The 27104-nt window shown below is 43.2% G+C and overlaps 3 protein-coding genes and 1 long non-coding RNA gene across 5 annotated transcripts; 3 read left to right on the top strand and 1 right to left on the bottom strand.

Moving 5' to 3' along the window:
- The first annotated feature begins 8744 nt into the window (after nt 1–8744).
- LOC135544639 (proteinase-activated receptor 1-like) lies at nt 8745–12756 on the top strand. Its single transcript, XM_064972398.1, has 3 exons — nt 8745–8999; nt 9692–10585; nt 10800–12756. The coding sequence occupies exons 1-3, from the start codon at nt 8909–8911 to the stop codon at nt 11189–11191; spliced, it is 1377 nt and encodes a 458-aa protein (XP_064828470.1). The 5' UTR covers nt 8745–8908; the 3' UTR covers nt 11192–12756.
- Nucleotides 12757–14917: 2161 nt separating this feature from the next.
- LOC135544640 (proteinase-activated receptor 2-like) lies at nt 14918–19292 on the top strand. Its single transcript, XM_064972400.1, has 2 exons — nt 14918–15326; nt 17578–19292. The coding sequence occupies exons 1-2, from the start codon at nt 15251–15253 to the stop codon at nt 18654–18656; spliced, it is 1155 nt and encodes a 384-aa protein (XP_064828472.1). The 5' UTR covers nt 14918–15250; the 3' UTR covers nt 18657–19292.
- A 711-nt stretch (nt 19293–20003) lies between these two features.
- Nucleotides 20004–21378, bottom strand: LOC135544638 (uncharacterized). Of its 2 annotated transcripts, none has more exons than XR_010456353.1 (3): nt 21079–21378; nt 20707–20794; nt 20004–20626 (listed from the first exon to the last, which is right to left on the bottom strand). It is a non-coding gene; the product is annotated as an uncharacterized LOC135544638 (long non-coding RNA). The 2 variants fall into 2 exon arrangements; XR_010456354.1 differs by having other exon boundaries at nt 20004–20602.
- An 86-nt stretch (nt 21379–21464) lies between these two features.
- On the top strand, nt 21465–24243 carry LOC135544637 (proteinase-activated receptor 2-like). The gene is made up of 2 exons (XM_064972397.1): nt 21465–21735; nt 22218–24243. Exons 1-2 carry the CDS (start codon nt 21666–21668, stop codon nt 23306–23308), a joined length of 1161 nt encoding a protein of 386 aa, XP_064828469.1. The 5' UTR covers nt 21465–21665; the 3' UTR covers nt 23309–24243.
- The last annotated feature ends 2861 nt before the right edge of the window (nt 24244–27104 follow it).

Genomic DNA, 27104 nt, shown 5'->3' with positions numbered 1-27104 from the left:
TCTCCATTGTCTCGATCACCGCTGTTGGTGATGAGACCTACCACTGTTGTGTCATCAGCAAACTTGATGATGGTGTTGGAGTCATGCCTGGCCATGCAGTCATGAGTGAACAGGGAGTACAGGAAGGGACTGAGCACGCACCCTGAGGGGCCCACTTGTTGAGGATCAGTGTGGCGGATGTGCTGTTACCTACAGTACTCTTACCACCTGGGGGCGGCCAGTCAGGAAGTCCAGGATCCAGTTGCAGAGGGAAGTGTTTAGTCCCAGGGTCCTTAGCTTAGTGATGAGCTTTGAGGGCACTATGGTGTTGAACGCTGAGCTGTAGTCAATGAATAACATTCTCACATAGGCGGTATTGAAATTGGAGTGGGTCTAGGGTTTCTAGGATAATGGTATTGATGTGAGCCATGACCAGCCTTTCAAAGCATTTCATGGCTACAGACGTGAGTGTTACCGGTCAGGAGTCATTTAAGCAGGTTACCTTCTTAGGCACACTATGGTGGTCTGCTTGAAACATGTTGGTATTACAGACTATTACAGACTCAGTCAGGGACAGGTTGAAAATGTCAATGAAGACGCTTGCCAGTTGGTCAGCGCATGCTTGGAGTACACGTCCTGGTAATCCGTCTGGCCCTGCGGCCTTGTGAATGTTGACCTGTTTAAAAGGTCTTACTCACATCGGCTATGGAGAGCATGATCACACAGTCTTCCGGAACAGCTGATGCTCTCATGCATGCTTCAATGTTACTTGCCTTCAAAGTGAGTATAGATGTATAGATGTAATTTAGCTCATCTGGTAGGCTCATGTCACTGGGCAGCTCGTGGCTGTGCTCCCCATTGTAGTCTGTAATAGTTTGCAAGTCCTGCCACATCTGATGAGCGTCGGAGCCGGTGTAGTACGATTCTATCTTAGTCCTGTATTGATGCTTTGAATGTTTGATTGTTCGTCGGAGGTCAAAGCGGGATTTCTTAGAGTCCTGCGGATGTTACCTGTCATGCATGGCTTCTGGTTGGGGTATGTACGCACGGTCACTGTGGGGACGATGTCATCGATGCACTTACTGATGAAGCCAGTGACTGATGTGGTGTTCTCCTCAATGCTTTCGGAAGAATTCCGGAACATATTCCGATCTGTGCTAGCAAAACAGTCCTCACTAGGAGCGCCGCCTCTGGATGAGTGTTTTCCTGTTTGCTTATGGCCATATACAGCTCATTGAGTGTAGTCTTAGTGCCAGCATCGATTTGTGGTGGTAAATAGACAATTACAAAAAATACTGATGAAAACTCTCTCAGTAAATAGTTTTATCTACAGTGAGATACTCTACCTCAGGCGAGCAAAACCTTGAGACTTCCTTAGATTTCATGTACCAGCTGTTGTTTACAAATATACATAGAACATCACCCCTTGTCTTGCCAGAGGCCGCTGTTCTATCCTGCCGAAAAGCTTAAAACCTGCCAGCTGTATGTTATTCATGTCGTCGTTCAGCCACGACTCAGTGAAACATAAGATATTCCCGGTTTTAATGTCCCGTTGTTAGGATATACGTGATTGTAGTTCGTCTATTTTATTATCGATTGTTTGTACGTTGGCTAATAGGACCGATGGTAAAGGTAGACTACCCTCTCTGCGACAGATCCTTACAAGGCACCCGGACCGTCGTCCATGATACCTCCGTCTCTTTCTCCTGTGAATGACGGGGATGAGGGCCTTGTCGGGTGTCTGAAGTAAATCCTTCCCGTCCGTCTCGTTGAAGAAAAAGTATTCCTCCAGGTGAGTAATCACTGTCCTGATATTTAGAAGCTCTTTTTGGTCATAAGACACGGTGCCAGAAACATTATGTACAAAATAAGTTACAAATAAAGCGAGAAAACATACACAATAGCACAATTGGTCACAGGATCGTGAAACGGCAGCCATTTCCTTCTTTATAAAGTGAGTATACGAAACATTAAGACCACCTTCTCTATGATATAGACTGACCAGGCGAATCCATGTGAAAGATATGATCCCTTATTGATGCCACTTGTTAAATCCACTTCAATCAGTGTAGATGGAGGGGAGGAGACGGGTTAAACAAGGACTTTTAAGCCTTGAGACAGTTGAGACATGGATTGTGTATGTGTGCCATTCAGAGGGTGAATGGGCAAGACAAAATATGTAATTGCCTTTGAACAGGGTACAGTAGTAGGTGCCAGGCGCACCCGTTTGTGTCAAGAACTGCAACGCTGCTGGGTTTTTCACACTCAACAGTTTCCCATGTGTATCAAGAATGGTACACCACCCAAAGGACAACATGGGCCAACATCCCTGTGGAAACGCTTTCGACTCCTTGTAAAGTCTATGACCCGACAAATTGAGGCTGTTCTCAGGGCAAACGCGGGGAGGGTAAAAGGGGTGGCTAGTGGGGGAGAAACTAAATATTAAGAAAGTGTTCCTAATGTTTGGTATGTTCCTAATGTTTGGTGCTTAACGTGACAAACTGGACACAGTATGTATGTATTAACATATCATTATATAATATAGTAGTGGAGAAACATATGAGACAGGAATGGCCAACATTTTACTCCAACATGGGAGTTGATTTTCTCTCGCTTCAGGTTGCCATGTTTTTCCAAATATTTTGGAACTGCAGCCTGTTCACATGACCAATATCTGTGCTCTGATTGGAGGATTCCTACAAATTGCCCACTTGGTGGAGCTGCCGATCAATATTCCCCAGATAATAAAAAGTTGCTCATTTTCAATAAACGCAACATATCGTGCTGAATTGTAAGATCCCAGAATTGTTCCATACACACAAAATGCTTATTTCTCTCAAAATGTGTGCACAAATTTGTTAACATCCCTGTTAGTGAACATTTTTCCTTTGCCAAAATAATCCATCCACCTGACAGGAGTGGCATATCAAGAAGCTGATTAAACAGCATTATCATTACACAGGTGCACCTTGTGCGGGGGACAATAAAAGGTCACTCTAAAATGTGCAGTTTTGTACACTGTAATAAAGCCTTTTTCTAGGGAAAAACTCATTCTGATTGGCTGGGTCTAACTCCCCAGTGGGTGGGCCTATGCCCTCCCAGACCCACCCATGGCTGCGCTTCTGCCCAGTCATGTGAAATGAATAGATTCTGGCCTAATGAATTTATATCAATTGATGGATTTCTTTATTTGAACTGTAACTCAATAAATCATTGAAATTGTTGCATGTTGCGTTAATATTTTTGTTCAGTATAGTAGCCATTGTTTCATGGCCTTTAGGTGTCGATAGTCTCTGAGGCCCTATTCCCATTTCGAGAGATGAAGGAGAGTCTGAGGAGCGGAGTGCCGAAAGAGATTTCTACTTTTCACATTAAATCCTTATCTTTCATCATGGCCGGCAAAGCAACATTCTTGGTCTGCAGCTCAAATTGATAACTTTTACAGTAGACCGTACTAGCCAGTAAGCACAAACTATTTAACAATCCAATAAACTTTTCTTCTAAAACATATTACAATAATGCAACTTTTTTCTCATCAATTTACATTCAATTCGCTGACAATACACAGCTAACTCCTTAGCTAGCTAACAGACATGTATCATGATCAAGTGATGTTAGCATATCAATAATGAACATTGACCCCTCCCATTCGAATATGAAAGTACAATAACGTTATCATACATTTCCATTCATATTATAATATAGCTAGGCTACACAGCTAAGTAATGTTAGCGAGCTAACTAGCTTGCTAACATGATTGGATTTTTTCTTCAGTATTAACCCTTCTCTTTTCAACACAAACTGAAGAGAGGAAATCAGAAAATGATTGTAAAGATGAAATAGAAATCAATTGGAATTCAATTAAAAATATACATGTTCTTAAATCCTTAGGCCTTCTCTGAAGTGTAGTAAGTGTGAAGACTAAGGTGTAGGTCTGTGCAGGGAGACAGCTAGGGTTAGCTGTTCAGCAGTCTGGCGGTATTAGCTGTCTCAGATCCTTTTGGAGGAAGCAGAGCTGGGTGGTTCCTGTGTTGAGGATCAGGATGGCAGAGGTGTTTCTGCTTACTGTAGCTGGGGAGTTTTACACATTAATCACAGATCAAAAGTGCAGAAAATTCAAATTTTGCTTTAAATTTTACACCATGTTTTTCACTAGTTCAATCATCTAGAAACAGCGTTAATCACAAGTGATTGAATCTGAACACGTCCTGAAGCTGGACAGGTAGACAGTACATTCAGGGGACTGTGTAACGGCTTTCTTCATGTGAAGGAGAGTCGGACCAAAATGCAGCGTGGCTATTTAGATTCATGTTTAATAAAACAAATAAAGACAAACACTACAAAACAAGAAACGTAACGTGAAAACCGAAAGCCTAAACTGGTGCAAACTAACACAGTCACCCACGAAACACTCAAAGAATATGGCTGCCTAAATATGGTTCCCAATCAGAGACAACGATAAACACCTGCCTCTGATTGAGAACCACTTCAGACAGCCATAGACTATGCTAGAAAACCCCACTAAGCCACAATCCCAATACCTACGAAAAACCCCAAGACAAAACACACCAAAACCCATGTCACACCCTGGCCTGACCACATAAAGAAAGAAAACACAAAATACTAAGACCAGGGCGTGACAGACTGTTTCTAAACAGCAAGGTCAGTTTACTTTCCCAGGGAAAAGCAGCCTCTGGGAATAGACAGGAAAACAGAGAGGTTTTTAAATGCTTGAGCGAGGTCAACATCAGTACAAATGCATTCCTCTTACAGGATTCACACCAAGCCGATATCAGACCTCAGGATAAGACCCAGATGCAGACAGTTCAAAGTAACAAAAATGTATTACAAAAACAGGTGGCAGGCAAATGAAAGGTCAAGGACAGGCAGAGGTCAGTAATTCAGAGTAGAGTCCGAAAGGTACAGAACACCAGGCAGAACGGTCAAAACCAGCAAGACTAGCATGAAAAACAGGAGTACAGTGAAAACTGCTGGTTGGCTTGACAAGACAAACAGAAAACACTGGTATAAATGCACAGGGGATAATGGGCAACACCTGTAGGGGGATGGAGAGAAGCACAAGACAGGTGAGACAGGTCAGGGTGTGACAGCCGAGACATTTTGATTGGTAAAAAGTATAGCCGATTATAAATCCCATTATGAAGTACATTATATAATAATGTGTTGTCCCACAGTGATTTATTCAGTTTTATACAACGGGTGGGTGAATGCTGATTGGTTAAGACTGCATTCCAGTCCGGGTTTATTCCACAAGTTACCACTGGCTAAATCTTTGACGTTAAAAAAATACCTATTTACTCTGTTCCATTTGACTGCGCAATCCACTGTCTCATCAGCCCAGCCAGGCAATTTATAAACTTGATATCCACTATAAAAAGCATCTAGACATTATCTCACATTTCTTTTAGACTTACATGTAGTTTTCAACAGTTGAGATTTGTCTAAACCTTGCTCTCTGTATCTCTTACATTTGCAACATTGTTCCAATTTTCAAATTCGATCTCCAGCTGTCCCATCGTAATGAAGATGTCGGGATGAGACAGACAGGAAGTCAACTTTTCTCAGCCAATCGAAATCATGAGTCAGCATAATGTTTGGGATATATACAAAGAACTATCAATAGAAAACAGGTCAAACGAAACGAAGTGCAGCTAGTTTGCTGTCTTTCTAGCTTGAGTTGAAAGTGATTGTGTTAGTTGTGTTGTTGGCTAGCTCCTCTGAATAACAGTGTCCTGACGAGAGAGTTGTTACATAGATCCCCTGAACGCAGCTCACTCTCCAGATCCTAATCATCTGAATTCTGATCACCTGTTCACACACATGTAAGTCATTATCACACCCTATTTAGTTCAGTTCTTTGCACCCCATCACTGTGAGATATTGTTTGTTTTGTGACACACTTATATTCGGAGTGCTGGGTTTCCTGGAATTTACCCATGGACCCAGTTACCGATGTGGTCCTTTACAATAAACACCTGATGTGCCCTGAGTTTCAAACCAGCTCTCTGTCTCCCTCTAAGAATAAATTAATCAAAAGAATGTTTTTAATTGAAATGTCAATCATTATTTGAGTGTGTTGGTAACCCATTGTATAAAAGTGATTACCACTTTTGATTACCACGGTTCCTCGAAGCCGGTGTTTGGGGCCTCACAACACCCATGCTAATATATCCTCCAAACACCGGCTTCTCTGGCGTTATCACTTAATTATAAATGTGCTCTGCTGTACCACAGAGACTCAGCTGCAACTGTTGTATCTGCTCTTACAGAAAGAGATTCCTTGCCATTCTTACACATCCTCTCTTGCTCACTCTCCCTCTTGACAAATTGGGCAATTCCTGGAAATTCTGATGCCGACCATTATCAAATTCAGATCTGCACAATATAGAGGAAATGCATCTTACAGGGGCACAACTTCCACTGGGGGAAATGGCATTTTTGTCCCCCCCCCAGTTTTATCATTGGAATGTGATACAAAAAAGGAAACGGTGTGCTTTAAGACCATGCGGACGCCTCCGAGCGGTCAGGTAGACTGTTTGGAGTGTTTATCTGACATAAATAAATAAACATATATATATATAGAAAATAGTTAAATAAAGATAAACCATTGAATGAGTAGGTGAGTCCAAACATTTGACTGGTACTGTATATATATACTGTATATTACTGTATATTACATATATATTATGTATATACTGTATATATATATATATATATATATATATATATATATATATATATATATATATAGTACCAGTCAAAATTTTGGACTCACCTACTCATTCAAGGGTTTATCTTTATTTTACTATTTTCTGCATTGTAGAATAATAGTGAAGACATCAAAAAAATTAAATAACACATATGGAATCATGTAAGTGTTAAACAGATCAAAATATACTTTATATTTGAGATTCTTCAAAGTATCAACCATTTGCCTTGACAGCTTTGCACATTCTTGGCATTCTCTCAACCAGCTTTATGAGGTAGTCTGTAGTGACTGAACCTGGAATGCATTTAAATTCACAGGTGTGCCTTGTTAAAAGTTAATTTGTTGAATGTCTTTCATTCTTAATGCATTTGAGCCAATCATTTGTGTTGTGACAAGGTATACAGAAGATAGCCCTATTTGGTAGAATACCAAGTTCCTATTATGGCAAGCACAGCTCAAATAAGCAAAGAGAAACAACAGTCCATCATTACTTTAAGACATGAATGTCAGTCAATCCGGAAAATTTCAAGAACTTTTCAAGTTTCTTTAAGTGGAGTCACAAAAACCATCAAGTGTTGTGATGAAACTGGCACTCATGAGGACTACCACAGGAAAGGAAGACCCAGAGTTACCTCTGCTGCAGAGGATAAGTGCATTAGAGCTTCCAGCCTCAGAAATGAACTGCACCTCAGATTGTGCTTCGCAGAGTTCAAGTAACAGACACATCTCAACATCAACTGTTCAGAGGAGACTGCGTGAATCAGGCCTTCGTGCTTAAATCACTGTAAAGAAACCACTACTAAAGGACACCAATAATAAGAAGAGACTTGCTTGGGCCAGGAAACAAGAGCAATGGACATTAGAACGGTGGAAATCTGTCCTTTGGTGTGATCAGTACAAATTTGAGATTTTTGGTTCCAACCACCATGTCTTTGTGAGATGCAGAGTAGGAGAATAGATGATCACTACATGTGTGGTTCCCACCTTGGAGCATGGAGGAGGCGTGATGGTGTGGGGGTGCTGGTGACACTGTCAGTGATTTATTTAGAATTCAAGGCACACTTTACCAGCGTGGCTACCACAGCATTCTGCAGAAATACGCCATCCCATCTGGTTTGCGCTTAGCGGGACTACCATTTGTTTTTCAAAACACACCTCCAGGCTGTGTAAGGGCTATTTGACCAAGAAGACGAGTGATGGGGTGCTGCATCAGATGACCTGGCCTCTACAATCACCCGACCTCAACCCAATAGAGATGGTTTGGGATGAGTTGGACCATAGAGTGAAGGAAAAGCAGCCAACAAGTGCTCCGCATATGTGGGAAATCATTCAAGACTGTTGGAAAAGCATTCCAGGTGACTACCTCATGAAGCTGGTTGAGAGAATGTAAAGATGTTATCAAGGCAAAGGGTGGCTACTTTTAAGAATATAAAATATATTTTGATTTGTTTAACACTTTTTCGGTTACTAGATGATTCCACATGTGTTATCTCATAGTTTTGATGTCTTCATTATTATTCTACAATGTAGAAAATAGTAAAAAATAAAAATACCCCACAGTAGGTGTGTCCAAACGTTTGACTGGTACTGTATGTCCCGACTTCTAAATCCAAAGTTCAGCCCCTGCAGCTTTATATTATCAAAAACAAGCACATACATACTGAACTAAAACACATCAAACTGACAAAATAGCCATCTTCACATATGACCTCAGTGTTTGAAATTAATTAAATTGTTGAAAAATGTTCTTGTCTGCTCTGGTCAAACTTTATGTTGTGGGTCTAGGAAGAAATAACTGGGACTATCAGTGTCAAAAAAGTAACTTTTGTTTTACAAAAATCCATAGCTAGGTCTACTTAATAACAATTATCCTAACAAGAAAACAGCATCGATCTCCATTCAGTCAAAAATGTCATTCAACATTAAATATCGACCATCGTGAAATCTTTGAAATGCAGCTGCATTATTCTTCCGTTCCGATCATTGATCCCAACTGATGACATCAGAAGAAATGAACGCGCGTGCTGCTGAAAAAAAAGCTATAATATGCGTCATGGTGGGACAGGCGCCTATGGACTATCTGAAAGCGACAGTTTAGTACAGCAACAGTGAGGAGACAGACTAAACATACAGATTAAAAAAACGTTTCCAGATCTAGCAGAAGCGCTGTAGGCTTTATTAGTAAACCTGTTCATCTTTATGAGACTTCATTGCAGTTCTGGGAGTATGTTCTACAAAACTGTTCTTATCCTGGCAGCCGTGCATGCGGTTTCGTCCGCGGTTTATAACGGTGAGTAGAATTCCCCTTATGTGTGATGAAATGTTTGTTTCCTCATAAAGTGTGTCACTTTAACTTAAAAGTATTTCATACAAAACAACGTGTAGGCGACACTTTGTAGACCCTCTTGATATATAGCCACACATATTATTTTCCAAATGTTCACTCATTCTTCTAAACTATAACAGGTCGGCGTGGAAGGTGACTTCATTTTTATGCACTGAATTATCACAAAATAGGCTTAGATGTAGCCAACAAATTCATGCACTTTTTTGTTGTTGTAAATCGTCTCCAAACATTTATAGACAGTCAGGCATACATAGTCCTAAATATAAATGACCAAGTCATGGTATATTTTGAATAGGCCTGTAGACTATTATAACCAAAAAGAAGGGATTATGTTCATTCTCTCACACATTGTGTACTTTACTGATATACTTCTCATTCATAGGCTGTGATGAATCAAAACAGCTCGAAATGAATTGCCTCAGTCAGGACCCCAAAAGTGTTATTTTTGAACACATTTAAGTAGTTGTCCGTTTTATTAACATTGTATCCCCTCATATCATCCCATTTCAAGAAGTTCCCGTAAAGAAGGTTCTCCACCCCACTGAGCTCTATGACTGTATTCCAATGTAGAGCGCAGTGGTCCACACCTATCCTCATGTGTGGCTGACTCACATCTCTGTTGTTTTCCTGCTCAGGCAGCGCCATCGTTAGGACCTTTGCCAGGCGATTAGTCACGGAATGGCCCCTGGTCACAGACGAGCCTATAGATCTGGACCTGCTGGACTACTACCCAAACGAAGACAGAAATGGGCCCGGAGGCAGACTCAACCATGGATCCGCACCGGGACAGAGAGTTGGGTTTATTAACGGGTCCAGACTGGGACAGGTGGAACTGGGCTCGGTCAGGAATGTTACAGGAGTCTGGTCTTACGCTATCTCTGTTACGGCCGACGACTTCCTCACAGGCCGTCTGTCCACCATCTTCATCCCGACGCTTTACACCGTCGTCTTCCTCATCAGCGTGCCCCTCAACACTGTCGCCATGGTGACCTTTGCCCGACAGATCCGTCCCATGAAGCCGGCGGTGATCTACATGCTGAACCTGGCGGCCGCTGACCTCCTGTTCGCCCTGCTGCTGCCCTTCAAGATCGCCTACCACTACAGTGGCAATGACTGGGGCTTCGGCGAGGGGATGTGCCGCCTGGTCACCGCCGCCTTCTACTGCAACATGTACTCCTCCGTCCTCCTCATGACCTGTATCAGCGTGGACCGCCTGCTGGCCGTGGCCTACCCCATCAACTCCCTGGCCTGGAGGAGTCCATGTAACGCAGCCTTGGCCTGCAGCTCCATGTGGGTCCTGGCTGTGGGCGGCTCGCTGCCCCTGGTCCTCTCACAGCAGACGGTCTACTACGACCCACTGGGCATAACCACCTGCCATGACATCCAGGACCTGAAGCTGTTAGAGGGGCGCTACCTCTTCTTCTTCCCCATTCTCTCCTGCACCCTCTACTTCCTGCCGCTGTTCGTCACGGTGACCTGCTACTCCCGGGTGGTGCAGGTGCTCAACAGGGCTCCACGCGGCGTCATAGGTAAATAGAAACCAGACTTATCCACTTCACAAATGATATGCAGCCCAGGGACCACCCACTGTCATCATGCAGTTTTACTAATAGGAGCGGTTTCACAGACCAAGTTTTTGGTCTAAAAAGTTGGCTATTTGTATTGATTCTCTTTTCCATGTCTTCTGCACAACAACCTTCCCCATGAGAGGATAACAACATTTTCTATTGGAATTTGATCTAGGTCGTTCAAGGCAGAAGGAACGGGCAGTGGTGATGGTGGTCATCGTGCTGGTGGTGTTTGTGATCTGTTTCACGCCCACCAACGCCATCCTTCTGGCTCACTACCTCCAGATTGGTGGGCGGGTGGCGGGGGAGCCGGACGCCACTCACGTGGCCTACCTGGTGTCTCTGTGTGTGGGGAGCATAAGCTGCTGCCTGGATCCCCTGGTCTACTACTTTGGCTCGTCCCGGTGCCAGAGGCAGCTTGCGGCGGCTCTGGGGTGCCGGGCGGCCGCAGAGGGAGGGAAGAATCTGCCCTCATCCTCTGGTTCTTCCAGCACCAGCACCAGGATAAGTAAGGTGGATGCCTTCCAGGCCAGCCTCAGCAGCCAGTACAAGAAACTCCTGGTCTGATGGATGGAAACACAGAGAGCTGTTTCTGATTCATTTACTAAAGTGAAGAATATATATTTCATTGACTGAAGTGAAGATTATATATTTAGTATGTACACTGAGTATACCAAACATTCGGGAACACCTTCCTAATATTGAGTTGCAATCCCCCCCTCTTGCATTTAGAACAGTCTTAATTCATAGGTGTCGACTCCAATGCTTCCCACAGTTGTGTCAAGTTGGCTGGATGTCCTTTGGGTGGCGGACCATTCTTGATACGCACAGGAAACGGTTGAGCATGAACAAATCCAGCAGCATTGCAGTTCCTAACACAAACCGGTGCGCCTGGCACCTACTACCATACCCTGTTCAAAGGCACTTCAATCTCTTGTCTTGCCCATTCCTCTGAAAGGCACACATACACAATCCATCTTTTAATTGTCTCAAGGCTTTACCTCTCCTCCCCTTCAACTACACTGATTGAAGTGGATTTAACAAGTGACATTAATAAGGGATCATTGCTTTCACCTGGTCAGTCAATGTCATGGAAAGAGCAGGTGTTCTTAATGTTTTGTACACTCAGTGTATTTCCCCTTTTTCAGACAGTGTATATATGGTCTTAAAGATAGCCACGGAGCAAGCTAGGTTTTTTCTGAGGAGACGGAATGGATTTGGCTCGTACGTTGAATTCAGTCAGACATTCATCTGTAGCCTGTGACTCCTGGGCCTGGTTTAGCTATACCCAACTATATGAAGAAGATACATTTTTTTAAACCGTTTATTTAACTAGGCAAGTCAGTTAAGAACAAATTCTTATTTACAAGGACGGCCTACCCTGGCCCAACCAGTGCAAGAAGCTGCGTGTGGATCAAAGCTGTTTCTGACCTGAACCCAACCACCAAGAAGGTACATTAGGGTGAGAGAAAAATTAACATTTCCATGTATTAAAAATGTAATGCTTGATAATGTATAACATCTTTAAATTTGTATCTTAAATATATTTTCCGTTGAAGTTGCTATTCTTGAAGTAGGTTTATGGTCTCCAAAGCAGTGTCTAGGAAGTTTGATGTTAGTGATAAGGGAATTACAAAGGGGTCTTTGTTCAATCATGTATTGTACCATTTCTTAAAAGAGCACTGTGGACAATACAAGGAAATGTTTTTATACGCAGGTTTGGTGAGCTCACGTCCATGACTGTAGTGTAGGATTTGTGTCTGTTAACATTTACCAATTTTTTTCTATGTACAAATATTTACTCGGCAATGTGAAATGTATAGCCTATGTTGTCAGTGTTGCATAGAAATACCATTTCACAATATATTATATCGCTACAGTAACTTTAGCTCAGACTCGTTATTGCAGTACATTTCTAATTGTGTGAATATGTAGTGTGTTTGCAGAAATGGAAAAGCTTTGAGGCAACTCCAATACACAGCCTAGGAGGGCTAAGGTACTGTAAGTAGTGCTGTGAGGCCCCCTATTGGTCTAAATCATACTTGCGTCAAGTCACTTTTATTTCTCATTACATCCAGCGGGTGGTGCTTCGAAGCTACTTATACTGCACAAAAATATAAACGTAACATGTGGTTTTGGTCCCATGTTTCATGAGCTGAAATAAGATCCCAGAAATGTTCCATACGCACAAAAAGCTTATTTCCTTAAAATGTTGTGCACAAATCCCTGTGAGTGAGCATTTCTCCTTTGCCAAGATAATCCATCCATCTGCCAGGCGTGGCATATCAAGAAGCTGATTAAACAACATGATCATTAAACAGGTGCACCTTGTGCTGGGGACTATAAAAGGCCACTCTAAAATGTGCCATTTTGTCACAGATATCAGATGTTTTGAGGGAGCGTGCAATTGGCGTGCTGACTGCAGGAATGTCCACCAGAGCTATTGCCAGAGAATTTAATGTTCATTTCTCTACCATATGCCGCCTCCAACGCCATCTCACAACCACAGGGCACATTTAATCACCCCAGCCCAGGATCTCCACATCCGGCTTCTTCACCTGAGGGATCTTCTGAGACCAGCCACCCGGACAACTGATGAAACTGAGGAGTATTTCTGTCTGTAATAAAGCCCTTTTATGGGGAAAAACTCATTCTGATTGGCTGGGCCTGGCTCCCCAGTGGGTGGGCCTATGCCCTCCCAGGCCTACCCACGGCTGTGCCCATGCCCGTTCATATGAAATCCATAGATTAGGACCTAATTTATTTATTTCAATTGACTGATTTCCTTATATGAACCTTAACTCAGTAACATTTTTGAAATTGTTGCATGATGCATATTTTTGTTCAGTATATAGTTCAAACAAGTACTCAGCTTGCTAATGGAACATATTTGGTTTGAATAAATTAAACATTGCCCGTTGGTCTTAGGTGCCATAAAGACATTACAAAAAAGCAATGGTAAATATTTATAATAAAGCATCCTTTCAGTTTTAAAAATGTTTATTAGGAGGAAGGATTTAAAATAATGGACGCATTGCGATTTGCTGAAATATTGAGTAATACATTTTACTCAATAAGTCGCTCTGGATAAGAGCGTCTGCCAAATGACTTAAATGTAATGTAAATGTTTAACGCACACACACACACATATACACACACTCAAACATGTCGATAATTTCAGGTAGTTGACCAAATGAGTTCTACAATAAACAATACTTTTTTTCTATTATGATCTTAAGACAAAAGGTCAGATAACATTTCTACTTCCCGTTCTCTCCTTTGTCCTCACATACCATCCCCCATCACCACCAATCCTATCCATTCCATTCCTCCTTTCCACCCGAAGAAAGACAAACAGAGCAGGAGAAAAACACCTGAGAGTCCTCAAGCAACTGGCCTTCTGCATTAAAGGACACATTTTATTGGCCAAACAGAGATGCTAGTGACTAAGTCAAAGAAAAAGACCAAACCTTTGGAACTTCCACTGAGCCTGCCCTGAGGACACTGAACCTTATGCAACACACACCCCTCTCTCTCATTCATCTCATAAACCTTTGTTGTGTTGCAACTGGGAACATAAAGAAGGAGAAGAAAATGGCAGAGGATAATCTATTTCTTATTCTTTAACCTTGAGGAAATATTCTTGATGCACTTTTCTTTACCACTAGAAGGTTAACCCTCTGTTTACTAGCCTACCTACTAATCTCCTGCCGTGCTGTGCTGAGATGTCATTCTCCTTAGGCCTATGCAGGTGGTATTGAAGTTGCCCCTTCGCACAGCTCTAGGATCAGCTTATACCACTAGAAGGTGAACCCTCTGTTTACTAGCCTACCTACTAATCTCCTGCCGTGCTGTGCTGAGATGTCATTCTCCTTAGGCCTATGCAGGTGGTATTGAAGTTGCCCCTTCGCAGATGCACTATTGTAAAGTGGCTGTTCCACTGGATGTCATAAGGTGAATTCACCAATTTGTAAGTCGCTCTGGATAAGAGCGTCTGCCAAATGACTTAAATGTAATGATGTAAATGCACAACTCTAGGATCAGCTTATACCAAGGTTCACCAACTAGTGGCCAGCTGGACAAATTTGGCCCACAGGTGGTTTTATTTGGCCCCCATTTTTTCTGAGCAAAAATAAATATTAATTGTCGGACATATTTGTTCATACAAACACCAGAAAATCAGCCCCAAGTTATTTTAATTTGTGAAATCTGTTACCAAGTATTTCCACGCACAATTGAGAGACGTGGTCTTATACAAACGTCAGCAAGGTTTGAAATGATGTTTTAGTCAAATCTGTTTGGGCTTGGTTAATTTGCAGTCTACAAATTAGTCGTAATTATTTTCCAGCCCCCGACCATCCGCTCAATTTGAAGCCTTTGTGTAAAAAACACAAAACTGACTTTAGATCAGTGTCTGAGGGCGAGATCCTACTAGAGCCAGTCAGCTTGAGGAGACAGGTTTTTTTCTTCCCACCTGTTATGTGAGGGCGGGATGTGGTACTTCCTCTTTAGTTCACTTTAACGCAGTGCGGACAGAAGGAATCCACAAACAAACGCGCCGTCGGCATTCAACACTCTTCAGACATCGCAGATAGATTGCTGCTGGATCCTTTTGTGGAAGTTAACATGAGTTTTAAGCCACATTGTTTGAAACTGATATTTTTATTGGCCTGTGCCGAGCACTGTATGTCTCAGGAAACTGGTAAGAGCTAGCTAGCCCTTTCCCCTCGTCTAGTTATTGGTGTGTGTTTTTGTTCGTTGTGATATTCTTTAATGTGTTTATGGTAAAAATATTGAGTCAGATCCCCTCTCTGATTCCTAAATGAATACGTTTGTGAAATACTCCTTGTCTTAAGGTTTGTAAGAACAACGACATCGATTGCAGGTGATTGCATTCGTTTTGGAACCGGTGTTGTGCCGAAAATCTCCTCACCTGCCAACACCCCCCCGCCTTCCCCCCCCCCCCCCGGGCAAGCTACCGAAATGAGAAATTAATCTAGGTGTGTAATATTAAACATGAAGGGAGTAACGTGAACTCATACATCGCCTTGGTCCGTACAATTGCCCTTATTTTTAAGCCCCAAAAACGTAATACTTCCAGATGAACTGTAATGTAAATACCATTTGTAAAGCACAATTTCTCCTCTTTCCAACAGAATCAATTATATGACCTGAACGCTGCCCTTTTCTGCATAATTCAATCAGGCAATGAGCCCATCGGATCTTTAAAAAAAAATGGCGGATGGGGAAGCAAAACTAATGCGTGATAGTGAGAAGGAGAGATGTTGTGTGGGACAGTTGCTTTTTTCACTCGATCTGTCCAACTTAACACCTTATTGCCTCTAAAATGTAAATAAAACACTATAAAGAGTTTATATAATGTGTCATTACATACCTACTTGAAGGTTTGTGTTGAATTTGAATCAGGTTTTTAGGGCTGTGCTAAAGTGATCTTAGAAGTAAACAGCGGCTTTGAGAATGATGATCGCATGCAATGATGACGCAAACAATGACTAGGTTATCCCCCCTTACCCCGTCACTATCCATTTCTTGTTTTTAAAGGATGATAGAAGTGCTACAGCTGGTGGAGAGAGATTGTAATACAGAAATAGTTGCTTTATGCGTGCTGCACATTACGACATGACACGTCAAGATGTAAAGGAGGGTCCGTTTTTTTCAACTTTTCTCCAATACTATAGAGCCATTACCATGTCGATCAACGTTTGAATAGAAACCTAGTTCACACCCCCGATTTTGGCGTCACAGTCGCTACAGTCCCATTAGTTTTCTTTGTAGCCTCGTTTGAATGTTGCGGTTGCGCACATTTGTATGGAATAGGGTGAGTTTATGTTAAAATGTTGAAAAGCAATAAACATTTCAGAACAACTATTGCTGAATTATCCTTACCCTTTCAAAAATACTAGTCGAATAAGACGCTCTGTCTAGCGGCGAAGTAGGCTCCAAACAAAAGTGACTTAGGGCCTAATTAAGGAAGGACGTAGTAACCTAATTTGTAAGATTCTGTTTCCCCTATGCCAAAGTGAACGTTTTCTCTGCCTTCCCAATGAAAACTAATTAGAAAAGTCAAACATTTTATTGAATGGAGAAGAGATGTCGTATCACAGAACAATGAGATATATTTCACTGGATGTATAACTGTGACATCTGATGGGCGTTTCCACTCACTACCAAATATGGTGATGAATGGGGAGGCCAGTAGTGGGAGAAGATGGAGTAAGATGGATTTTTTTTGCTCTGACAAGCGCCTTGGAATCCTACTGTTCAATTTGAGTAGGGCGCTCCTTCCTCCCCGCTTTTGCCCCATGACATGACTGGCCTTTGTCCAGTGGAAAATAATATGTATAATAGTATAAGTCCCTCATCAATTAGTATGGTCACGTGGTCACTTTCAAGACAACTGGGAACTTGGGGGTAAAAACGTGGTCAAACATGACGTCAGTGATCTTCAAGTCGGAGCTCGAGAAAGATGCCCAAATTTCCGAGTTTCCCAGTTAATTTGAACGGGGCGGCATTCCCCTGCTCAGACGTTGCATGCGTCAACCAATGGTTGCGTGCCTCGTCATCGACTGACATTATAGCAATCTGTATGTGGTTAGCTGATATGTAAAATACTTATCCAGGCGTTGTAAGATCTGGCAAGGATGAGCAACGCTTGGGCAGAGGAACGCGCCCAAAATGTCATCCCACATACTAATGACGGACTTTTGACGGTCAAGATTTAAGAGAAAATGACCACCTGGAGTCTTATTAGTTGACTTCATATAATTTGTTTTTATGTTGGCTCTATATAATTTCAAGTAATAGTTGAAGCATGAACCTGACAGAATTAAATCACATGTCTATTGTATTCAAATGGCATACTTTTTAACCCCATTGTCAGAATTCCTTAATAGCCCTGTTCCTACTCGCCTTGTTCCTCTTCTCTTTCTCAGAACAGATCGATGCTGATGTTATAAACCGAGGCTTCACGGGGACCGAGTCACCGGAGGGAGTGCGGGTCTCCCAGACGGCACACATGGTCCTGGACAGTCGTCTGACCACGGTGTTCCTCCCCATCGTCTACATCGTGGTGTTTGCTGTGGGGCTCCCCACCAACGCCATGGCCATCTGGGTCTTCCTGTTCAGGACCAAGAAGAAGCACCCTGCCGCCATCTACATGGCCAACCTGGCTCTGTCCGACCTGCTCTTTGTCATCTGGACCCCCCTGAAGATCGCCTACCACTTCAACGGTAACGACTGGATCTATGGTGAGGGGTTGTGTAAAGTCCTGGTGGGCTTCTTCTACGGGAACATGTACTGCTCCATCCTCTTCATCACCTGTCTGAGTGTCCAGCGCTACTGGGCCATCGTCAAACCACTCTCCCAGAATAGGAGAAATAACGAGGTAGCCATCGGCGTCTCTGTCGCAGTCTGGGTGGGGGTCTGGCTGATGACCACCCCTCTCTACCTCTATGACCAGACGGTCATAGTGACCAACCTCAACATCATCACATGCCACGACGTCACCCGACCCAGCCAGAATAGCATGGCCGCAGGCTACTTCCTGACCATGGGAATCCTGGGATTTGTAGTTCCCACCGTGGTGTGCGTGGTGGCCTACATTCTGATGCTCAAGTCCCTGAGGAACTCCATGACAGATGCCAGCATCGCTAAGAATCGGCGCAAGGCGGTGGTGCTCATCATCACCGTGTTGGTCATGTTCCTGGTCTGTTTCACCCCCAGTAACATCATGCTGCTGGTGCACTACTCCCTCCTGCTGGCCGGAGGCGTGAACAACGGCTACGGCTTCTACATCACCACCCTGTGTCTGGCCGCCCTCAACAGCTGCGTGGATCCCTTCATTTACTATTTCATCTCAGAGGAGTTCAGGCAGCATGTGAAAAACACACTGAGATGCCGCAGTGAGAGGACGGTGGAGAGAATGAGGGTCTCGTTCAACGCTCTGAAATACTCCAAAAAGAGTAGCACCTACACTTCCGACTCTGGGAAAACACAGAGCAGCTCCTGTTAGGGGGGGGTTGTCATGTGGAGATAGTTGGCTGTACTGATGTTTTTCAAAGAACCGGATGGGTGAAAGGGAATACCGGGTTGGTGTCGATTTACCATGTTTCTTTCACCTGACATCTGTTGTCATCAGTATCAATGGAGACGAAGCCTTAGACTACTACATATATTTTGTGCTTATTACATTGCCTTCTCTCTCCTCATACATTTTTTTTTTTTGGTTTTGTGCAGATTTTGTTGGTTTTATGTAGACGGACAAAATTGCTAAGTGTGAAGTGGCATTGTTTTTATTCTGTGTTTCTGATCCATTCCGCACATTTAAATAGTCTGATGTCCATTAAGTTTGTTCCAGCACAGCAGCTCTCTAAAACTGTAAACTTAGTTCTCGGTGCCCTGTAGCACTGACCCTTCACTTCTGGTAATGTGCACTGTTCTTTATTAAATGAGCCATACTTGACCTAAATCATGAATCGACGATCTTTGTAGCACCTATGCGTACTTGTAAATGCACATCTGATTGACTCAGGTGACATGTATAAATTGTTTTATTTATTGTTCTTTAAAAAAAATATATGGTGTATACATTTTCTTTTTCTGTATGTTACGATCATGTCTTTATTTTTTATTAAAACATTAAATTCTATGGCCTTGGTTTTCAGTCAGCCGAGTGGCATTTAGCATTGGTTCCTTCTGTGGTGAGATTGCTTGTATGAACAAATAGAAAGGAGAAGTTCTGATCATTATCTTGAATGCACAGCATAGCTGCGAGAAGTGGGATGGGGGGGAGCTGCGATTTAAATTTTCTTGGAAGGGAGTAGTTTAGGGGTGCCTGCGCTGCAGACAGCTCTATTGGTCTGTTTAATAAAGGACTGAAAGGTCCAGTGCATTTCTTTCATGATTTTGCTGCAGAACCCTCATACCCTACGGCTATGATGCACGGTATAGTTTTGTCAGTGACTTGTCCTACACCCTGAGATATGTTGCAGAAATGGTACTCTTCAACTTGGTTGACTCAAATCCTATTTAATCAGAATAAAGAAATGGTAGAATGGGTTTACAAGTGACATAGTCCAGGCATACATGAAATGGTGAATACTTAGTTTATGCAACAATGCCCAAGAGAACCAATACCAGATTGGCATAGTTCTGATTTCTATAGAAATGGGTAACCAGGGATGGTTGTTACCCTTCACCGTTTCTCAGCGATCGTTTATGGTGGTGTATTCAGAACTCGATACAAACAACCTACATCTGTCCTTTACAAATTGGTGTGGTCATATGTCAATCAAACTGCAAATGCATGGTGTCAAATACAAGGAGTGAAGTGTTACAACTAAACCAGACCATGGGGTGAATTGTAACAGAATTAAAAAGTGCATATGACATGCAACTAATTATTGAATGCTTTTGAGGCCAGGAGAGCAACGTTGCCAAGTTTACCTTTTGTTTGGCAGAAATAATACATGTATTATTTCACTCTCCTAAATGGTTCTCAACCAAACAAAGACGAAACTAAACACCTGAACGTGTGTGTTTGCGTGCGTGGCTGTGTGTGACAATGTTGGACATGTTAACTAAATCAAGAGTCACAGTTGTGACAGTGGTATGTATGGCTGTCCTGGGGTACAGGCTAGGTGGGCTTGTAATTTGATTTCCCAGCAACACCCAGACCTTGGACTCAGTGCACACAATGCAGACGTGTTCTACATTGAAAGAATCTGAATCTTCTGGTTCAATCTGCTTTGTTTTGACTTGTTTCTTAGGCAGGACAGTTTTTGTGTTTCAGTGTGGTTTGTCTTGGCTTGCTTCATTCCAGCAGTTTTTTTAGGCAAGCGCCTTCTGAGCACTTGACCTTTTATGCTCTTCTTCCAGTGCCTGCTTGACGGGTGTATCCGTCAAAAATCACAGTTTTTCTCCTTTTCCTACCCCTTGTTGCAATTTTCTTGGGCCCTGCTTTTGAGAAGGGGTGTAGATCAACTGGGTTGAAATCAAAAGAGTAATCTTTGCAGAATCTGTACAGCGTCACGTAACATATGCTCTACAATTTTGCAACTGACCTGATTGGCTTCCTTCCCCCCGCTCTGCTTTTGACGCTTTGACCAAAGTGTGGAGAGGTCTGTCTTTCTTTTCCATTATCCAGGAATGCTGAAAGTAAAATAAAACGTACCAAAAACATTCCGTTTTCTCACAAGTTGTTACAACTAACCCTGACCCTTGCAGCCATTAGATAGCTTAAATTATTTATTTTTTAGCTAGATGTTAACTTTAGCATTGCTCATTTGAACCAAATATCTCTACGCAGACTGGTTATAAACCTGATATAAGTTTGGTTAACAGAACTACAAAGCAGTTTATATGCCATCACGAAAACACAATTACCTCAATCAGATATCTGTCAATATAATATGCAGTTTATCACAGAGACTTACTTTTTCACATGAGGCTTCCTTACTAAACTGAGCATGTGAACAGTGAATCATATGATTCTACCTCGCTCCCAGTTGGAGTAATTGCAAGTGTTAACAACCATCCGCGGTCTCCTCTATACATCCCTATTAGATTTACATTAAATAAACTGCGATTAGTCTGCGATCCTAAGATATGCATCGCTCGACTCAGCTACGTGATGACCTTCCCTGTTTAGACTCGAGATGTCGTCAACGCCAAAGGAAACTACTTGTAATGCTTAGTGAAGGACTATAGATTTGTAAGCAGCATACAAATATGGTGTTTCATACGTTGTAATCTTTCCTATTGGTTTACTGATTCATAATAAAATCACTACGCTCGAGGCAGGTGGAAACTCAGATACTCGAAACCACGTAACGTGCGTGCAGAGAGAGGACGCACGGTGTTTGATTCCGCCAGTCTCTGGTGGTTATTAGGGTGTGTCCTGTTTAGGGCAGAGAGAGAGAGAAAGAAAGGTATATTGGACATCGGAGTGAAGTTAACAACCAGTTCCATCGCGGTAGGACTAGATACACAGACCATTCATTCTGTACAAAGTTCACGGAGAATGGCCTCCTCTCGAATACTTTCCTGTTTATTGTTGCTCGGTTGCGCGTGTGCAACAAATCCGTCTCAAGGTAAGATTGACCTTTTGTAAAGTATCTATATCATGTCTTTTTCAGTAGACCTGTAAAAACCTTGTTTAGCTTAGCGTACTCGTCTGTTCCAACCTGTGGTTAACCTCCTTTTTCAGAGTATCATCAGTTATTTATTCAAATGTTTTCTCGTGTGCCAGGAATCTGTATTGTTTGTTTTTACCCATTTAGTATGGTTCGCCTAGAGATGGAACGACCCTATATATTTGAGATCTTAGGAAGACTGCGAAAATTGACTTATTACCTTATCATGTTTGACCTTTTTTAAGTACTTGTTGTTTTTTCGGACAATATAGAATCTGTCATTCAAATCATTGCTTAAATTAATGATTTGTGTATGTTGTTTAGCCATGTTGTTTTTTCTTACAGCAACGTGTTGTATGTTGGGGCTCACCCGTTCAGCAAAACCGTTCAACATTATTGGTCTTTGTCAGTGATGTTTCTCTCCTGTGCTTCATCAAAAGGTAAAGGACGAGGGTTCATCGGGGTGGTTGACCCTCAGGATGCCGACCGTGTTACAGTGTCCAAGGCGACCGCGGACACGCTGCGGAGCAGTCTGACCACGGTGTTCCTCCCCATCGTCTACATCGTGGTGTTTGCTGTGGGGCTCCCCACCAACGCCATGGCCATCTGGGTCTTCCTGTTCAGGACCAAGAAGAAGCACCCATCCGCCATCTACATGGCCAACCTGGCTCTGTCCGACCTGCTCTTTGTCATCTGGACTCCCCTGAAGATCGCCTACCACCTCAACGGCAACGACTGGATCTATGGAGAGGGGTTGTGTAAAGTCCTGGTGGGCTTCTTCTACGGGAACATGTACTGCTCCATCCTCTTCATCACCTGTCTGAGTGTGCAACGCTACTGGGGTGTGGCCCATCCTCTATCTCAGCAGAGGAAGAACAACAAAGTGGCGGTCGTTGTCTCAGTCTCTATCTGGGCCTTCATCTGGCTTACCACCACCCCTCTGTACCTGTACAACCACACGGCCAAGCTCAAGGACCCGAACATCACCACCTGCCATGACGTCAACATCATCCATGATCTGGAGGACCCCTTCCCTGACGTGGCGCTCCCCTACTTCTACTTCGTCCTCATGGCCGGCATCGTGTTCCTGGTCCCCTCGCTGGTCATCATCCTGGCCTACATCCTCCTCCTGAGTGCTCTCGGGAACGCCATGACGGACGGGAGCGCCGGGAAGAACCGCCGGAAAGCCGTGCTGCTGATCGTGACCGTGCTGGTCACCTTCCTGGTGTGTTTCCTCCCCAGTAACATCATGCTGGTCGTCCACTACTCCCTCCTCAAAGACGGGGTGGTCACCAACGGCTACGGCTTCTACATCACCACTCTGTGTCTGGCCAGCCTCAACAGCTGTCTGGATCCCTTTATCTACTACTTTGTGTCGGAGGACTTCAGGGACCATGTGAAGAACACACTGCTGTGTAGGAGCAGCAGGACGGTGGAGAGGATGAGGGTCTCCTTCAGCTCCATGAAGTACTCCAGGAAGAGCAAGGCCTACGTGTCTGAGTCTGGGAACACACAGAGCAGTACCTGCTAGTAATGGATGACGTGGGACAGACGCTGGCAGAGGGTCGTTGAAAAGACGATTCCTCTCTTGTATGAATGTGGACTGTGATGCACTGGAACTGACTGTACGCGCCTTGTAAAAATGGAGAGACCTAAAAAGGGTCTCTCCTATAACAGTTGTGAAATAGAATAATTTACAAGAAAGGGATCATGATGGTGTGTTATTGTGTGGGACTGACACACAACCTGACTTCTCACAGAACATGGAGTCCAGAAGAGGAGAAAATGGGTCTCGGCACAGTAAGCGAACCACCCAAAAGAGGAACTATATTACTCATCTGTCTAACAGTGTGTCCGGAGGAGTTTTAGTAAGTTTTAAGTTAAGGACTTTGGCCAACGCTGAGTCACCTTACAGACTACTAGTGAAAATGGCTGAATATATGCATATATAGCCTGGACTTGTTACTCCTTTTGTGATTTTCATATGAATGACGTTAGAGGGCAAATGTGAAAGATGTAAATATGTAGTTAGATAATGTCTTAATGTGACGATCAAGAGGTCAAACAACGATGCATATCGGACATGTTATTGCCTAGCACATGGGAAACAACATGTCGGATGAAATCCCCTGTTAGAGACTTTTACATTGTGCAAAAGTTAAATGTCATGCAGTTAGGTGTAAAGTATTGAGTACTATGGTGATAAGTTACCCATATTTTAGAGGGGCAGTGGTGGGGCCAAACTGGCTTTAAGTCTATAATCTACATGTCTTCTGTGTTCTATGACTTTATACCTTGTATTTGCCTCAGTGAGATCATATGGGCTGTAGGCCAGACATATTAACACTGCATTTTTACTTTTGTGCCATTGTTTTAAGCCATTTAAAGTTTGTTTTTTTAAGTTTGTTTGTTTCTTAAATAAACGTATGACATACAATAAACTTATGGTGTTAGCTAGTTTCTATAGTTATTGTTCTTTTAATGTGTAACTTTGCCTCTGTTGCGTAATCCTTACCACATTCCATTGCCCTGGTGCTCATGAAAGTAGGTAGACTGACTCACTCCTCTCACATGGTGGAAAATGACGTTACAACGAGTCATTGTCTGTGATTCTGGTCTTCATTCACAGGTTGAAATTTGTGAAATGTCCTGTTGACTTTGTCTGACTATTTGAGGACAGATGTTTCTGTGGACCAGTTAACAGCCCCCCTCCCCCCCCCCCCATGAAGGTCAATGTACCAGCACAACTGTGAAACTACAGGGATTTTTCAGGTTCTCATCTATTGCAAAGACTTTCTGTCTCAGTCATTCAGGGGTTGTCTAGGCTGGGAAGGGTTTCAGAGCGAGATGGGACATGCTTCCGTGGCGTCAGTGATTTTCCCCACAGATAACTGGTCTCGAGGAGCCTCTTGAGAGCAGGCAGGAACAACCTCTGATTACTGGTTCGCTGCGATACACTCCTCACTTCCCCTTAATAGGTAGATATATTTTCTGAGCGTTTGAGAGAGAGGAGTATTTTGATGGAGGATATTTCAATATAGAGTAAGCTGTGGAAACAGGTCTTGCACTGTAGAGTTTGTGTAAAACTAAATGTAGTCAACTGGAAAATATAAGAAGCGAGGGAGATGACCATGTTCAGCCCACCCAGTTCACGCCCTTGCTCTGTGTTTATACAGACACCCTAATCTGTCCTAGTATAACTAGACACTACAATATACACTCTTCATAGCTTAAATTCTTTAGGGATCTGTGTGTCAGAATGCTGCGTGATATTGCGGACTACGAGGAGCAAAAGGTCCAGAAGGGATGACCGGAGACAGCCAATTGGCACTTGCCCCACGAGCATGCTGGAAGGGTGAACACCAGCCCAGCCGTAATCCTAAAAGGCCGCTAGTGTGGCGATCAACCAACTCCCTCACGTCTGACTCCAGTGACCAAGCCGGAGCGTCTTGTCAAGTCCACCGTCCCACCCTGCATCCCCGAAGGAACTGCAGGAGAGGACTACGTAGGGAGACGGCAACTCCCGAAGCCCCCGCAACTTCCGCGGAGCAAGAATCGGTAATTAACTTGTCCACTGCCACATGTGCATCTGCCCTAGGTAAGGGACTATCATTTGTCTGGACATCACAGGCCAATGACTTACAGTTGTAGACGTTTAAGTTTTCCCACCGTTTTTGAGATTGACCTAGTTTTTTTTTTGTAATGGGGTTTCTCCCTATGCACCTGCCAATGTTGATCCATTGCACTATAAAAGTAACCAGACAAGATATAGTGCTAACGTTTTCCCCATTGATAAGCTGAATGACAAAATGTGACTCTCGCCCTGAGGACATGGCAAGGGAAAAGACCCACTTTAAGAGGAAAAGCAGATTTTTACCAAAAAGAACAAGGTATTCTACAATCTGTCCAAAGCAGAGAAAGAATCTCTTGTGGAACTCATGACTTCAGCATCATTATCACACCTGCCGACGCAGGAGGTGTGGTGGGGATGAAAAGGTCATTCTGAGACAACTCCGTGATGATGAATTTGACTAAAGACTCTCTAAGGACCCTACTAATCAATTCAAGTCTCTGATCCATGGTAAATTGTCTGCATTATTTTTGAATGAAGTGGAAACGACAAAGACAGAATATGAAAGTTGACTGCCCAACCACACCTGTCATATACGCTCTCTCTCTCCAAAATTCACTACAGCATGACACCACCTATAACCGGCAAGCCCATTGTGAGTAGTAACGGATCTCTGACAGACAATATCTCTACCTTCTGTAGACCATCTTGTGAAACCCTGGGGCCATCTCCCTCCCTACGTATACTAGAGACTTGATTCGGTTTATCTTTTGAAATCTGTTGACCGTATAGCTGAAAATTCTATTCTGTGTACTTTTGATGTTACCAGTCTATATACTAACATCGCCCATCAGGGCGGCCTAGAGGCCCTCATGTTCTACCTCATTGAAAGTCCCCCAATGCTCTTCCCAGCACCAACTGTATTGTGGACTTGGCTGAACTGGTACTAACCTCCAACTAGTTTCTCTTCAGAGGAGACTTCTTCTTCCAGATGAAAGGGACAGCGATGGGGAGCACTATGGCTCCTAATTATGCTAACCTATATCTAGGAATTTTTGAAAAACAGGCGGTGCTGAATCTAGACCTTAACCATTTTCTCTCCAATATTCTCCTAAATCTGAGATATTTGGATGCCATTTCCGTGATCTATACAGGGACCCAGGGAGAACTTTTGGAATTCCATGCCTATCTAAATACTAACAATGAACACCTCCGTTTCACCATTAACTATGACCTATCACAAAACAGTTGTCTTGATGTGATGGTTATGGAGGATAAAACCTCCCTCTCTATCGGAAACCTACGGACAGGAATACCCTCCTTAGAGGTGACAGCTTTCATCCACGTCCACTTATTAAAAGTTTCCAAGTCACTTCAGTCGCATCAGAAGAATATGCAGCTCTGATGCTTCTTACCAAGTGCAACATAGCTTCAACGTGTAAATCAGCTAGGAAGATGTCGGCATCGAGTAATTGTCTCTGGTCTCACAACTCAATCGCTGGTTGAAAACTGTTTTCTGCCCCTCCCAAAAGATAGAATTTGTAGATAATTGGCCCTCCTTCTGGGACTCACCCTCAAACAGGACCAAGCCTGGCCTGCTGAGGAGTGACGGACTCCATCCTAGCTGGAGGGGTGCTCTCATCTTATCTACCAACATAGACAGGGCTCTAACTCCTCTAGCTCCACAATGAAATAGGGTGCAGGCCAGACAGCAGGCTGTTAGCCAGCCTGCCAGATTAGTGGAGTCTGCCAGTAG

This window comes from Oncorhynchus masou, chromosome 8 (assembly GCF_036934945.1).
Source record: "Oncorhynchus masou masou isolate Uvic2021 chromosome 8, UVic_Omas_1.1, whole genome shotgun sequence".
NCBI lineage: Eukaryota > Metazoa > Chordata > Actinopteri > Salmoniformes > Salmonidae > Oncorhynchus > Oncorhynchus masou.
This window is presented reverse-complemented; position numbering and strand designations above follow the sequence as displayed.

Bases quoted from the DNA above. Each gene is read 5' to 3' on its own strand.
- LOC135544639 (XM_064972398.1), top strand. From the start codon at position 8,909: ATGAGACTTCATTGCAGTTCTGGGAGTATGTTCTACAAAACTGTTCTT. The intron at 9,000-9,691 runs GTGAGTAGAATT...TTTCCTGCTCAG, and splicing joins TTCGTCCGCGGTTTATAACG to GCAGCGCCATCGTTAGGACC. The intron at 10,586-10,799 runs GTAAATAGAAAC...AATTTGATCTAG, and splicing joins GGCTCCACGCGGCGTCATAG to GTCGTTCAAGGCAGAAGGAA.
- LOC135544640 (XM_064972400.1), top strand. From the start codon at position 15,251: ATGAGTTTTAAGCCACATTGTTTGAAACTGATATTTTTATTGGCCTGT. The intron at 15,327-17,577 runs GTAAGAGCTAGC...TCTCTTTCTCAG, and splicing joins CTGTATGTCTCAGGAAACTG to AACAGATCGATGCTGATGTT.
- LOC135544637 (XM_064972397.1), top strand. From the start codon at position 21,666: ATGGCCTCCTCTCGAATACTTTCCTGTTTATTGTTGCTCGGTTGCGCG. The intron at 21,736-22,217 runs GTAAGATTGACC...CTTCATCAAAAG, and splicing joins TGCAACAAATCCGTCTCAAG to GTAAAGGACGAGGGTTCATC.